Source organism: Cotesia typhae, unplaced genomic scaffold (genome assembly GCF_013202065.1).
Source record: "Cotesia typhae breed Kobodo isofemale line unplaced genomic scaffold, CoteBio_Ctyphae contig_34, whole genome shotgun sequence".
Taxonomy (NCBI): Eukaryota; Metazoa; Arthropoda; class Insecta; order Hymenoptera; family Braconidae; genus Cotesia; species Cotesia typhae.
Genome location: NW_027423742.1, coordinates 1,510,881 through 1,525,007, shown reverse-complemented (window position 1 = coordinate 1,525,007; position 14,127 = coordinate 1,510,881). Strand labels below are relative to the sequence as shown.

The window sequence follows — 14,127 nt, the reverse complement described above, 5'->3', positions numbered from 1 at the left end:
GCTGCCTCTTTTTAAACAGTCTGTTGATTTGAGAGGGGATTAGAGTCTGTCAATTCACTGGCCCGGCAGCTCCGATGGACTGAGTGGGAGTTTCGAAGGTAGCGGCCCAATAACAATTTAGAATAATTTCCCACTATAATTGGAATAATTTTCCACTAGCTCTCTAGTTAAGGTCCGTGCTTTTGTTAGTACCATGACTAGCTCTCTAGTCATGGTCCGTGCGATTTTTGATGCCAAATGATGATTTTGGCTTTTTTCAACACACAGAAACAAAATTAGAATATTATTTCAGAGTTAAAATGCATTAGTTAGTATTAAACTTATTTAAATTGTTTTTTATTTCTTTTGAACTCTCCGCAAGATTAAAATTACGAAATTATTTAAGAATTAGTTAGTATTAAACCTTGTACAATTCTTTTTTATTCTCCCGAAGTCTCTGCAAGATTAAAATAACAATATTGTGTTACCCATACGAAGTTGCCGTCGATGGAAAAAATGCCGTAGATCGGCCGATGTCCAACTGCCAGCGATCGGCCAATCATTGGCTATTAGTAATAGCCCAATCCTGGTTGATTACTGGCGTTTATAATCAATAAAATATTTTTTTAGAAAATTTTTTTTTTTTTTAATTTATATCTTTTTAAACAATTATTTTGTATTATTCGAATGTAAAAAAATTTTACTAATATTAATTCAGCTGATTTGCGTATAAACAACTAATTATTAAATGATTTTAAAAAATATTGATTAAAGTTGTTAACTCCCTCTTCATAAATAATATTGGTGATTACATAACATCTGCATTAAATATTGTTTTCATTAAATTTTTTCAAATTTTTAACTATCATTAAAAATATTTAATGCAGAAAGCATTTCTTTTAACTGATTGACGGGTGATCAACGGCTGTGCTCCAGCCGATACTGCAATCAATAATTCGTTGCGCAAGCGCAGTGCATTTTAAAGCAGCTGTTATTCAGTCCTCTGTTAATTTTTATTATTGTAAGTTGCAATCAATTTTACTTTAAAATTTAATTAAATATAATTATTTAATTTAAAATCTATCACTATGTCAAATACATATCAACGAGTTAAAAAATATAGAGTACTAAAATCATTAAAAAAAAATAATTGCCAACAAAAAAATCAAAACATTCAAAGTGAAATTGTAGAAAAGGAAGATGTGACAGTTGTTTATAATGATTCCGGTGACACTAGTATAAGTTCTGAAATAAATTATAATATTTATGAGAGTCCTATCAATAATGATATTAGTTTAAATAGTGATAAAAGTAGTGACTGTGATAATGACAATGGTGTCGTAGAAAATGATACAAATTCAAACGTCAATTTCCAAGAAAAGCTGCGAAACTGGGCTGTAAAAAATATAAATAGTCTTCAATTAAATGTCATCTCGGAGTTATTATTATTATTGAGAGATGAAGGACATCCAACGCTGCCCAAAACAGCACAAGCTTTGCTAGAAACTAAAAATCACCGAATAGATCAAACAGTTTTAAGTTTAAAAGACTCTGATTGTGATTATAACTATTTAGGTATAGCACAAGGATTAAAAAAAATGATAACTCCACATATATTTACTGAAGATACCATTGAAGTATTGATTCATATTGACGGTATGCAAGTTTATATAAATTCTCAAATTCAAGTATGGCCTGTTACTGTTAAGGTTATTAATAAAAAATATATAACTCATCCTTTCATAGCTGCTATTTATTGCGGAGACTCTAAACCTGCTAATGTAAATCAATATTTGTCGGACTTTGTTAGAGAATCGAAAGTGTTAATTAAATCAGGTATTAATATTGAAGGAAATAATTATAATTTCAGAATAGCTGCTGTCGTTGCGGATTCACAAGCTAGATCCTTCATAAAACGTTGCAAACCAGCAGGCGCTTTCTATGCTTGTGAAAGATGTACCACAGAAGGAGTGTCTGTAGGTGAAAAAAAAAAAAAAAAAAAAGAATATACCCTGAAATGGACTGCGAACTTCGCACAAAACATTCTTTAAAAAAAAAATGCAACCTGAACATCATAAGGGTAACTTAAAGTCTCCTCTAACTAGAATCCCTGGTTTTGATCCTGTCAACGATGTTTTATTGGATTCAATGCATCTACTATTTGGTGGTGTGATGAAGACCTTGATGGAATCTTGGATATTACGGAAAAGTAAAGCACGTTTAAAAAAATCACTTGTAAAGTCTCTTCGACTAAAGTTTTTGTCATTAACGAGTCATGTCCCTTCTGAATTTCAGCGAAAAGTATTTGACATAAGTGAGCTAACCAGGTGGAAAGCGACACAATATCGTTTTGTCTTACTTTATTGTGGACCGGTAATATTTAAAAATATCTTACCAAAAGATATTTATGTCATTTTCTACTTTTTGTTGTTGCCTGTAGAATTTTACACAGCAAAGATTTAATGATAACTTTTAATGATTATGCAAAGGAATTATTAAGAAAATTCTTTTATTTATTACCGTCATTATATGGTGAAAACTCTCAAACTTTGAACCATCATAATTTAATACATTTACCCGACGACGTATTGAATTTAAATTTACCATTAAGTGATCTATCGGCATTTTGGGATGAGAACTATATTGGGAAAATTAAGAAATTTGTTAAATCACCTTATCAACCTCTAAGTCAGATTCTAAATAGGTTATCTGAGATTGACAATGACAAAAAAGTGAAAATAAAAAAATAATCCATTGTTAAAAAGTGTATAATAGATGAAGATTCAGACATTTTTACTAGTGAAGGTGTGGAATACGTGAGTGCGAAGAGTGTTATTACAAACAATATTTATTTGACATCAATGCGCCCTGATAATGTTGTTATATTAAAATGTGGTGACGTAATTATCGATGACAAACTGTTGATAAAGAAATTAGCTAAAAAATCACCAACAATAGATGATATTTGTATTTTAGGACGTAAAATGATTTGTACCGATGCTCTATTTAATTACCCAACTTCTTCAACTGATATAGGTATATTTATTGGAGAAAAATTTTCCGATTTAGTTACCATATTTCCAATTAAATTAGTGAAAAATAAGTGTATTTTATTGACCAGTAATATAAATCTCTGTGCAATATCTTTATTGCATACGTAATTAAATTAATTATCTATTTATCAAACATTTTAATGTATATAATCTCTCTTAAATAATTAATAAATAAATCTTTTTTAAATAATAATTTGTAAATAACAATATAAACATTCATATCTTCATAAAAACTATTACTTGTAAAATTTTTTGCATTGAGTGTTCTTAAAAAAGTGACAGAAAAACTGAAAGATTTCGCGCGATTTTTATTGAGCATTCAAAACGCGCATCAGGGATTGAGTGTGTGTAAAGAAAAGTGGGAGACATTGACTGTAATAAGGAAATTATTTAACAATGATGTTGGCTTATTAAAATTTATAAAATGTAAAATTCTTTAATTAATTTAATCATAAATAACTATAATAAAAGAACACTATAATTCTCTAAAAATATTATTAGCATTCATAAACTTCGAAAAATATTTTTTTTACATTTCTAAGAATTGAAGAAAAGTCGACTCGCGTGACAAACAAAAGAGTTACGCAACATCAAGTGTAACAAATGTGTGTGTCAAGTGTCTTGCCTCAGTACTGTTGTCTCGTGTGTTGCTTCTGGTTTGCCGGCTTTCTAACCAAAAATTTGTGAAGTAAGTGTTTAATTAATTAAATAAGTTGATTATTAATTAATATTTTGAGAGTTTTTACACATTATTTATCGTCTTATCTATTTTCTGTCTGTTTATCTAATTTAAGTAAATAAAAGTTAGGTAAACCGACATCTAAAGATTATGAAAATTATTTTTTAATTCTAAAAAACTTCATATCTAAAAATTTTAAAAGTTCTAAGTGCAATTAAAAAAATTATTTGTGTTACTTTTATTAAATTGATGAAAAAAAAAATATAATTGTTAGATATTTGCTAATTTCTTAACATCTTAAATAGTGGTTGACGTGATAAATAAGCAATATTTATAATTGGGAAGGTTGAAGTGATTTAAATAATATTAATGATTTGATTTAATATATTTACTTATAGATGGCGGAAGTTGGTGAAAAAAATATTTATGCAGTAGTTGAGTTTGCAGCTAGTGATCCAAATGTTACAAAAGATATTGATTTAATTCCTAGCAAATGGATTACGGAAGAAAGTGATGGATTTTCATGCCAATACCCACCATCTAACGATTATTGTAAGCTGGAAAAATATGCACGTGAGTTACGTGATGCAAAAAAAAGTTGGTCCACATACACCATCAAAATTCTGAGTTACGCAGGTAATTTTTTTTTTTTAAATTCATCAGAAATCTTTCTTTAATATTAACTATCATAAGTATAATAAGTATTTTATAGATATTTTTCTGACAAATTTCTAATAAATAGTAAAATTATAATAAGTATATTATGAGACTCTTAATCTATGTTAAAATAGATAGTTATAAACAAGGACAAAGACGCTTAAATCGAGCGTTTACAACTTTGGATCTGAAGAGCACGGACGACGAAAGTAATAAGCACACCGGCAGTGCAAAGCCAAAAATACTGAGTAACGTTGCAGTTGGAAAAGATCTACGCAGTATATTACCCATGCAAAATAATACAAGTCGAATCTCTACTTCCCGCAAAGAAAAAAGTTCACTTGAGAAACTACTAAATGATGGTACGGTATTTTTTTTATTAAAAAAAAAAAAAAACAAAAAAAACAAACTGATTTTTGATGTAAAAAAAAATAAATATAATTAAATTATTGGATAAAAATAATTAATCAAAACATGATTAACTTTGTTCATTATTAAAAAAGTAGTGTTTTAAATGAAAATTATTTAAATTATAAATTTAATTTAATTTGACTAGCTGGAAAATTTATTTATTTATTGAAAGTTTTCTGATTCTACGAGTAGTAAATTACTGAATAGGATATTTTTGAAGATTTATTATTAATGATTATATAAAATTAATTAAACGAATTAGATATTTTAAATTTAAAAACTTGATAAATTTATCTTACGGATGAATCACAGAATATAAATAACAATATATTGGGGCCAATTCATGAAAGTGATGAAGTGTTTGATTTCCGTAAGATTGAATTTTAATCAAAATTTATTTATTAAATAAATAAATATATCTTTTAAAGATACTTTTCTTTTTCTAGAATCTTTGAAGGTCTACTTGGACAAAAAGCTACGCGATCTAGATGATTCAATAAAACGCAATCTATTTAGCGAAAAAAAAGCTTGCAGTATGATTTGAAAAAAAACTTTTATGAATTAAAAAATACATTGTTGGCTAATAATCTACCTGGAACTCCTCAACTTAGCCTATCTGATGCGAAAATGAAATTAGATGTGACATTTCCCTTTACAGATTTAGAAGATTTTAAGAAATTTGATGTCGACGTAAAAGAGTCAAAGTCAAAAAAAGAAGCATTGGTAAAATTTATACTTAATTTAATAACGATTTACACTATATTGATGTCACATAAATTATATATATATTAGGGTGGTCCTTATGTTGGGTTTTTTGAAATTTTTTTTCACGATAGTTCAAAATCGGTTCAAAATCTATAAAAAAAAAATCATGCCAAGTTATAGCTCTTAATTTTAATATTAACCCGCGCCCCCCGACGGTCAAAGTTTTAAAGGAAAATAACATGGGAAAAGTTATATTTTTACTTTGGAATTTTTTACGTCATAAACTAACCAACAAATCACATCAAAAAATATTTTTTCTAATGCAAAATTTAACGGTCTACAAAAAAGGTCTCTTATCATTTTTTGATAATTCTAACGGCTTTGAAGTTATTCGAGGTCTAAATTGAAACTATAATCTTTTTCATAGTTTTTTCTGTGTTTTTGGTTATTTAATAGTTCATAAATCATGAACCGGTTATTCTTTATAATCCCCTTGGATCTCATTGGATTTTTTTGTTTAGAAAATTTTCAAAGTAACTGTAACTTTGGAATAATAGTAACACCAATTCATTTTTTTAGCCTGAACTGTCGAACATTTTAAAGATTTTTTCCTTTTTTTGGATACAAAAGAAATTCGGGACCTATTGTCTCGATTTTTATTGTTATTGGTACAAATATCAACAAACTCCAATTTCAAATTTTGATTTCTGGTTAAAAACATTTTAGAAAGCGATCATGCCGCCATCTATTAGATTTTACTTCAATCTCTAACACTAAAATTAATTCTCAGATTACTCATAACCTACATTTATTTCTCAGCTTGATCAAAATCGTTCAATTACTAGTACTGATGCCTTTTTGATATATAAATAAATTTTTTGAGTTCACTTATCCGATATTTAAGTAATCAGTTAAATATGGAGTTATCACGTTTACGTCAAAACATTTTTTTGATTGGTGATGTTGACGTTCAAATCGTAGGTAACAAATTACCATCGAAATTGCAAGCTTTGAAAGTGTTATTTTTTTATACACGTATTTTAAATAATACTATCACAGATAGTGTTGCTGCAGTGATTGATGAAATTATTGTGTTTTGGAAGAAAGCTCGAATTCCCGTTCAAGATGTGCAAAGATGTCGAGATAAGTTGAAAAAACTGTATGATGAGTGGCGCATACTTCTTAAACATAGAAATCGGAGTGAAGTTGCTGTGAAAAAACAAAATGAATTTTCCTGTTCATTAAAAAAATTATTTGACATCGCACCGTCAAATGTATTTGAAATGGTTGATGAAAATTCCAAAGAATTCTTGAATAATCAGAGATCAGATGAACGAATTGGTTTTATTGCAAATATTAAGACGAAATACGATGACGATGAAATTGGTGTTAAAAAATTAGAGAAACAATTGGATTTCGAAAAACCTAAATTGGAAAGTGAAAAAGAAAAATCATTATTTGGTAAATTATCATAATTAACTTACTCATTGATATTTTATTATTTTATAGTGAAGATATTTTGTATCTTATCATTATCCTTTTTTGTAGACAAAAACGTTGAACTCTTATCAAGCCAAGGAAGTGCTCAATCAGTCTCTACTGGAGAAGTATACATTCCAACTACTGCCGGCCAATTTAAATCAAGAAATATAAGAGGAACTCACAATATTCTCAACGAAAGAGTTGTAGCTACTTTTGACCGTTGTAAAGTAAGCGACAGAGATGCTGTGTTTATAACTACAGCTATTTGTCAGTCGCTTATTGATTTAAAATTATTAGAAGTGGATATTAATTCCATTATTGTCAATCGATCATCTATTCGCCGATGTCGGCTTACTATGCGAGAGTCAAAATCAATAGAAATAAAAAAACATTTCCAAGACTTAAAGTTATCATCTATTGTTGTACATTGGGATGGAAAATTATTACCTAATTTGTTAAATACAGAAACTGTTCATCGATTGCCTATAATAATTACTTCAGAAAGTAAAGAAATTATGTTAGGTGTACCAACGAGTGAAGATGGAACTGGAATGGCACAAGCTTCTGTAGTTCATAAGACATTATGTGACTGGGGATTCGACATATCTGTAAAAGCAATATGCTGTGGCACTACTCCTTCAAATTTAGGCCTTCGTAATGGTGCTGCTACATTACTGGAAAAATTGTTAGAAAGAGATTTGTTGTATCTTCCATGTAGGCATCATATATTTGAAATAGTCCTAAGATATGTCTTCGAAGCTGTTTTTCCAAATACTGTTGGTCCTAATGTTCCACTTTTTATCCGATTCCAAAAGCAATGGGGAGATTTAAATAAACTCAGTTACAAAACAGGTTTAGATGATCCAAAAAATGATAATATCTTGACAAATGAAAAAATTGAATCTATTAGAACTTTTGCGACTGAAACTCTTGCATCACAACTGCCTCGTGATGATTACAAAGAGTTATTAGAGCTTACTTTAGTTTTTATCGGTGTCATCCCCGAAAAATTTAGTTTTCGTAAGCCAGGAGCTTGTCACCATTCACGATGGATGGCAAAAGCTATTTATATATTGAAAATGTACATGCTTCGGGAGCAATTGTCATTGAAAAAAGGTGAAGATAATAAACTACGGCAAATATGTGTTTTTGTGACAATGGTTTATGTTAAAGCTTGGTTTTCGTCGTCAAATAGTGTCAACGCTCCGTACCATGATCTACAGTTTATAAAAGAACTCAACAACTTTAAGGCAATCAACAGTAATCTTGCTACTGTGGCAATTAGTAGATTTATGAATCACTTGTGGTATTTATCACCAGAATTAGCAATCATGGCTATTTTTGATGAGGAAGTTTCACAAGAAACAAAATTAAAAATTGTCGCTAAGCTGCGTAAAGAAGAAGAAACAATTGTGATTGATGATATTCCGGAAGAAGACTTGGATTATACTAGTGAAAAATGTAGTGTTAAACGCTTTCAAACTAAGAGCATAACTGAATTATTATATAATGATATTGACTTTTTCGTAACTGCAGAATCGATCAATTTTTTCAATAGATTCGAGTCACAAACAGAATTTTTAAAGATTCATCCTTCGGAATGGGCTCATAATGAACACTATAAAACTGCATTACGATTCGCTAAAAAACTATCGGTTGTGAATGACTGTGCTGAAAGAGGAGTTAAACTAGTGCAAGATTTTTGTAATCGTTATACTAAGGATGAAAAACAAATGCAATACGTGTTACAATTGGTTAATGATCATCGTCAAATGTTTCCTGACGCACTTAAAAAAACTAATGTAAAAACTTCATGAAAGTATCTGTAATTAAAAATAAAAATGGTAATGTTTGTACATTTTCGATTCATTAAAATATTAATAATACACTTCTTTAATTGATTAATACTTTTCACGTAAATTATAGTTCAAAATTATATGCATAAGTAAAAAAGTAATCTAATATGAATAATAACCCGTCTATGATTGTTGAATTATTAAATGACCAGAAAAAACTATGAAAAAGATTATAGTTTCAATTTAGACCTCGAATAACTTCAAAACCGTTAGAATTATCAAAAATGATAAGAGACCTTTTTTATAGACCGTTAAATTTTGCATTAGAAAGAATATTTTTGATGTGATTTGTTGGTTAGTTTATGACGTAAAAAATTCCAAAGTAAAAATATAACTTTTCCCATGTTATTTTCCTTTAAAACTTTTACCGTCGGGGGCGCGGGTTAATATTAAAATTAAGAGCTATAACTTGGCATGATTTTTTTTTTTATAGATTTTGAACCGATTTTGAACTATCGGGAAAAAAAATTTCAAAAAACCCAACATAAGGACCACCCTAATATGTATATATATATATATATATATACAGGGTGATTCAGAATGACCTTCACAGCGGAAAACTGTAGATAGAGGAGACGATTCTAAGAATAAAGTTCCTTAGTCGCTTTTCGATATTCTCAATAGTTTTTGAGTTATTCAATATGTAAATTGACCAATCACAGACAAGCTTTAGGAATTAAAAAAAAATAAAAAACAATAATAAATAAGTTTAGCACCACTCCCACAGCAGACATCAAGTAAAACGATATTTATTTAATTTGAAAAGTTCGATTTCTCACAAAAAAAAAAATAATACATGCAATTACAACCTAGAACGTATTTGTATATTTTTTTCATCGTTTCTTTTTCACAGAAAACATTATCGACTTAAGATGATGCAAATATTAAAAATATAACCTCCGGAGAATTGACAAAATAAATTACGTGTTTTTAAATATATAAACTTCAACCAAGAATAAAAACAAAATTTTTAAACTTGTAAAATTGTCTTACTGAAATAATAGCAATTTCAAACAGACAAAAATATAGATGTAGACAATACATAAAATAATTATTGAAAAATCTCTGGTTTGCTTGCTCGGTCTCGCTCAGGACTTCGCTAAGCGCTTGATGTACGTCATAGCATATTTGCGAGATGTCCGGCGAGACGTCCCGCGAGACACTCAGCGATACGGCCAGCGAGACAGCCAGTGAGATGTCAGGCGAGACGTCTAGCGAGATGTTCAGCGAGACGTCCTGCGAGACGGCCAGCGAGACGTCCTGCAAAACAGCTTGCGAGATGTCCAGCGAGACGCCCAGCAAGACGGTTAGCCAGACGTCCAGCGAGATGTCCGGCGAGACACTCAGCGAGACGTCCAGCGAGATGTCCGGCGAGACGGTCATCTCGCCGGACATCTCGCTGGTTGTCTCGCAGGAGGTCTCGCTGGACATCTCGCTAGCTGTTTTGCAGGACGTCTCACTGGCCGTCTCGCTGGCTGTGTCGCAGGACGTCTCACTGGCCGTCTCGCTGGCTGTGTCGCAGGACGTCTCGCTGAACATCTCGCTGACCATCTCACTGGACGTCTCGCCTGACATCTCACTGGCTGTCTCGCTGGCCGTATCGCTGTGTGTCTCGCTGGACGTCTCGCCGGACATCTCGCTGGACGTCTCGCCGGACATCTCGCTGGACGTCTCGCCGGACATCTCTCTGGCCGTCTCGCAAATATGCTATGACGTACATCAAGCGTTTAGCGAACTCTTGAGCGAGACAGAGCAAGCAAACCAGAGATTTTTCAATAATTATTTTATGTATAGTCTATATCTATATTTTTGTCTGTTTGAAATTGCTATTATTTCAGTAAGACAATTTTATTAGTTTAAAAAATTTTCTTTATTCTTGGTGAAAGTTTATATATTTAAAAACACGTAATTTATTTTGTCAATTCTCCGGAAGTTATACTTTTAATATTTGCATCATCTTAAGTCGATAACGTTTTCTGTGAAAAGGAAACGATGAAAAAAATATACAAATACGTTCTAGGTTGTAATTGCATGTTTTATATTTTTTTTTTTTGTGAGAAATCGAACTTTTCAAATTAAATAAATATCGTTTAACTTGAAGTCTGCTGTGGCAGTGGCGCTAAACTTATTTATTATTCTTTTTTATTTTTTTTAATTCCTAAAGCTTGTCTGTAATTGGTCAATTTACATTTTGAATAACTCATAAACTATTGAGAATATCGAAAAGCGACTAAGGAACTTTATTCTTAGAATCGTCTCCTCTATCTACAGTTTTCCGCCGTGAAGGTCATTCTGAATCACCCTTCATATATATATATATATTTTTTTTTGTTTTTTTTCAGATGGTACTTCTTCGTGTTTTAATTTATGGACAGACTACTGCTAGAGGATGTATATGTAAAATGGCATCTGCTTTATTGACTAAAAGTGTTGAATCACACTATTCAGGGACAGGAAAAATAATAAAAGGATTTGCAAAACTCAACTTCAGTAGTACGGAAACTTATAAATGCATGAGAGGTATTGTAAAAATAATCAATGTTTATCAAAAGTGTTAAAAGTCTTAAGTATGTAGTATTAAATTTATAATTTTTTTTTTATCACAGATGTAGTTACCGAAAAATTTGGTGATTCTGAGGAATGCACAAATTTTGCCGGATAAGTTGGGAAATGGCTATCTGGTTGTAATGACCGAGAACATGGGCGAAAAGAAAGATCTCTCTCGGCATAAATTTTTTTTTTTATTTTTATATTTTTGATTTTTTAAATTTAAAACTTAAAAAAAAACTTAAGTTATTTTAAACTTGTTCAAATAAAGTCGCTGTTCATGTTTCATTTTGATAAGAATTATCTAGAATAATAAAAATTTGAGTAAAAACAGGCAGTTAAATTTTTATGCAGTTATCAACTAACTATTTTAATTAAGTAATCAAATTATTCCGCAAAAAGTTATTAATAATGTAGTTTATAAATAAATATAAAAATAATAATATTAAAATATTCTAAAATAAAAACAATAATAATATAGAAATATTCTGAAATAAAAACAATAATAATATAAAAAAAATATTCTAAAAAAAAAATCATAATATTATTATTATTTTTTATGATTTTCTGTTCATTTGCCGTTAACGGGCCAATATTTGTTGGAATAATCGGCCGATAATTCAAAATTATTAATGGGCCGATAATTTAAATAGTTCATGGCCCATTGCTGGGGCCATTAATCGGCCGATCATCAACTACCATTAATGGGCCGGGGTTATCATTTGTATAATCAGCCGACGATGGGCCATTAAAAGACGCCAATGTCCGGCCGTTAATTGTCATCCTTCGCCCGGCGATGGGCCGTCCAAGGGCCGGTTTTCAAACTTCGTATGGGTACGTCGTGGTCTCATTTTAAAATTTTTATTTTTATGAAAGTAAGCTTCAGGCAAGCATTGCAGCGTGTACACGTTTTTTCACTATGTTCTGTTCTGTAGTTTTTGGTTACTATTTAGAATCATTAAATTTTAATTTTGGTCTCATTCTTTTCAGCAAATTGTGCTCTATTCGGTGATATATCTGGTTTTATGAAATCAAGTGTGCTAATTTGTAAATCTGCATTTTTTGATCGAAATTAAACGTTCATTATTTTGGCTAAGCACTCATCTATGGTGCACCTTACATAGCGCACATTTTCCTGAACTCAGTGTATTTGTGTGGTCAAATTATGTATGAGTCTCTACACTAGTGACTATACTGTTTTCTGGACGTTGGTTTAGTCTTATCCAAACTCAAGAGTGTGTGAGTGCTTTTACCTTGAAATAATGACCTCACTGCGCTGCTGGCCTTGTGTGTAACTTAATGTTACGCTTACCATCTTTGCTATCATCGGCATCTAGTCATTCAGTTTTCTTCTCGCCAACCTCTGATCCAACATCAATTTCAGAATTGAATAACTCCAGATTATTGAATAAAATGAAAAAAACTTCTCAAATGTCTACGCGATCCTCCAGTACCTTACCAGATGGTTTGTCTACTATTTCAACTAATGACAAGTTAACAACATTTATGCAATCAATTGTAGCTCAGTCTCAAATTATTGCTGAGCTGCCAAGTATCAGAGAAGAATTCAATTCTATGTCCACGAAATTTGATGAACTGGGAAAGCGCCTAGATAGTTTGCAGGAGAAACAAACTACAACTGCAAGCAAGATTCTCAATCTATCAATAATCGTGACTAAAATTACTGAAAAAATTGTTGAATTTGATTCTAAGTTAGTTGCTCTGGAAGAGAAAACAACTCAAAACACGGAAGTCTTAAACGCTCTATCATCATGCTCATCGATAGTATCATCCGCTTCTGGTTTTGCTCATATCGCTTCTAATCTGGTCATCTCAGGTATTCCAGAGACTGTGACAGGAGCCCTATCAGAGATGGATGTTATGTCAAGTGTTTTTGATGAGTTAAATGTATCTAATTTAGTATCTGATATTTTAAGCATTAAGAAACTTAATAGGAATTCAAACTTAGATGGTTATATAATAATACTAGTGTAAATGGTAGACAAAGTGACCGGCCAGTCCTGCATGCTGTCTTAATTGAATTAAAATCACCACAAATACGTGACTACGGTATTGAATCGAAGAAAAAACACAAAAATATACCTGTAAATGAAGTTTTTTCCACTATTGTTAAAAATTCGTCCAAGGGTAACATATATATAAATGAGTTTCTCCATTCTGATATTTATAAACTGTTAATCGCAACAAAAATGAAAGCTAAAAGTTTAAATTTTAAGTATACATGGGTCCAAAATAGGATTATATTCACTAAGAAAGGTGAACGCTCAGATAAAATTAAGATTAGCTCAGATTCTGATTTAATTAAATTAAAATAACATAAATTAGATTTGTCTGATAATTCTAATAGTAAGTTAACGTCTGTAAGGCCTCTAAGTTTAAATGTAAATAGCTTAAATGGGCATCTTGCGCAATTAATAAATTTACTTGCTGAAGCCAAACCTTATATTGTGGCCTTGACTGAAACATGGCTCAAATCTATTCTTGATGATTCTTTATTTAATATAGATAATTATAAAATGTTTAGAAGAGATCGAAATTTGATACACTCAGATACTGGTCGATTTATGATGGATGGTGGTGTTGCCTGTTATATTCATAATTCCTTGAAAGCGAAATTACTCTCTGCATCAACAGCAGATCATGTAAATCAACCGGAGTATTGATTTCTTGATGTTGTCTCATTTACTGATAACCATCTCCTATTATCAATCATTTATTGTAGGCCAAAAGGGAACTT

The 14,127-nt window shown here is 30.7% G+C and overlaps 2 protein-coding genes across 2 annotated transcripts; both read left to right on the top strand.

Annotated features, from left to right (window-relative positions):
* The first annotated feature begins 4,641 nt into the window (after nt 1-4,641).
* On the top strand, nt 4,642-11,634 carry LOC141526542 (uncharacterized). Its single transcript, XM_074241577.1, has 4 exons — nt 4,642-4,730; nt 5,226-5,502; nt 11,165-11,342; nt 11,429-11,634. Exons 2-4 carry the CDS (start codon nt 5,407-5,409, stop codon nt 11,482-11,484), a joined length of 330 nt encoding a protein of 109 aa, XP_074097678.1. The 5' UTR covers nt 4,642-4,730; nt 5,226-5,406; the 3' UTR covers nt 11,485-11,634.
* On the top strand, nt 6,385-7,536 carry LOC141526491 (uncharacterized). The gene is made up of 3 exons (XM_074241526.1): nt 6,385-6,945; nt 7,033-7,091; nt 7,489-7,536. Exons 1-3 carry the CDS (start codon nt 6,402-6,404, stop codon nt 7,534-7,536), a joined length of 651 nt encoding a protein of 216 aa, XP_074097627.1. The 5' UTR covers nt 6,385-6,401.
* Nucleotides 11,635-14,127: the final 2,493 nt, after the last annotated feature.

Bases quoted from the DNA above. Each gene is read 5' to 3' on its own strand.
- LOC141526542 (XM_074241577.1), top strand. From the start codon at position 5,407: ATGAAATTAGATGTGACATTTCCCTTTACAGATTTAGAAGATTTTAAG. The intron at 5,503-11,164 runs GTAAAATTTATA...GTTTTTTTTCAG, and splicing joins AGTCAAAAAAAGAAGCATTG to ATGGTACTTCTTCGTGTTTT. The intron at 11,343-11,428 runs GTATTGTAAAAA...TTTTTATCACAG, and splicing joins AACTTATAAATGCATGAGAG to ATGTAGTTACCGAAAAATTT.
- LOC141526491 (XM_074241526.1), top strand. From the start codon at position 6,402: ATGGAGTTATCACGTTTACGTCAAAACATTTTTTTGATTGGTGATGTT. The intron at 6,946-7,032 runs GTAAATTATCAT...CCTTTTTTGTAG, and splicing joins AAAAGAAAAATCATTATTTG to ACAAAAACGTTGAACTCTTA. The intron at 7,092-7,488 runs GTATACATTCCA...AAATTATGTTAG, and splicing joins AATCAGTCTCTACTGGAGAA to GTGTACCAACGAGTGAAGAT.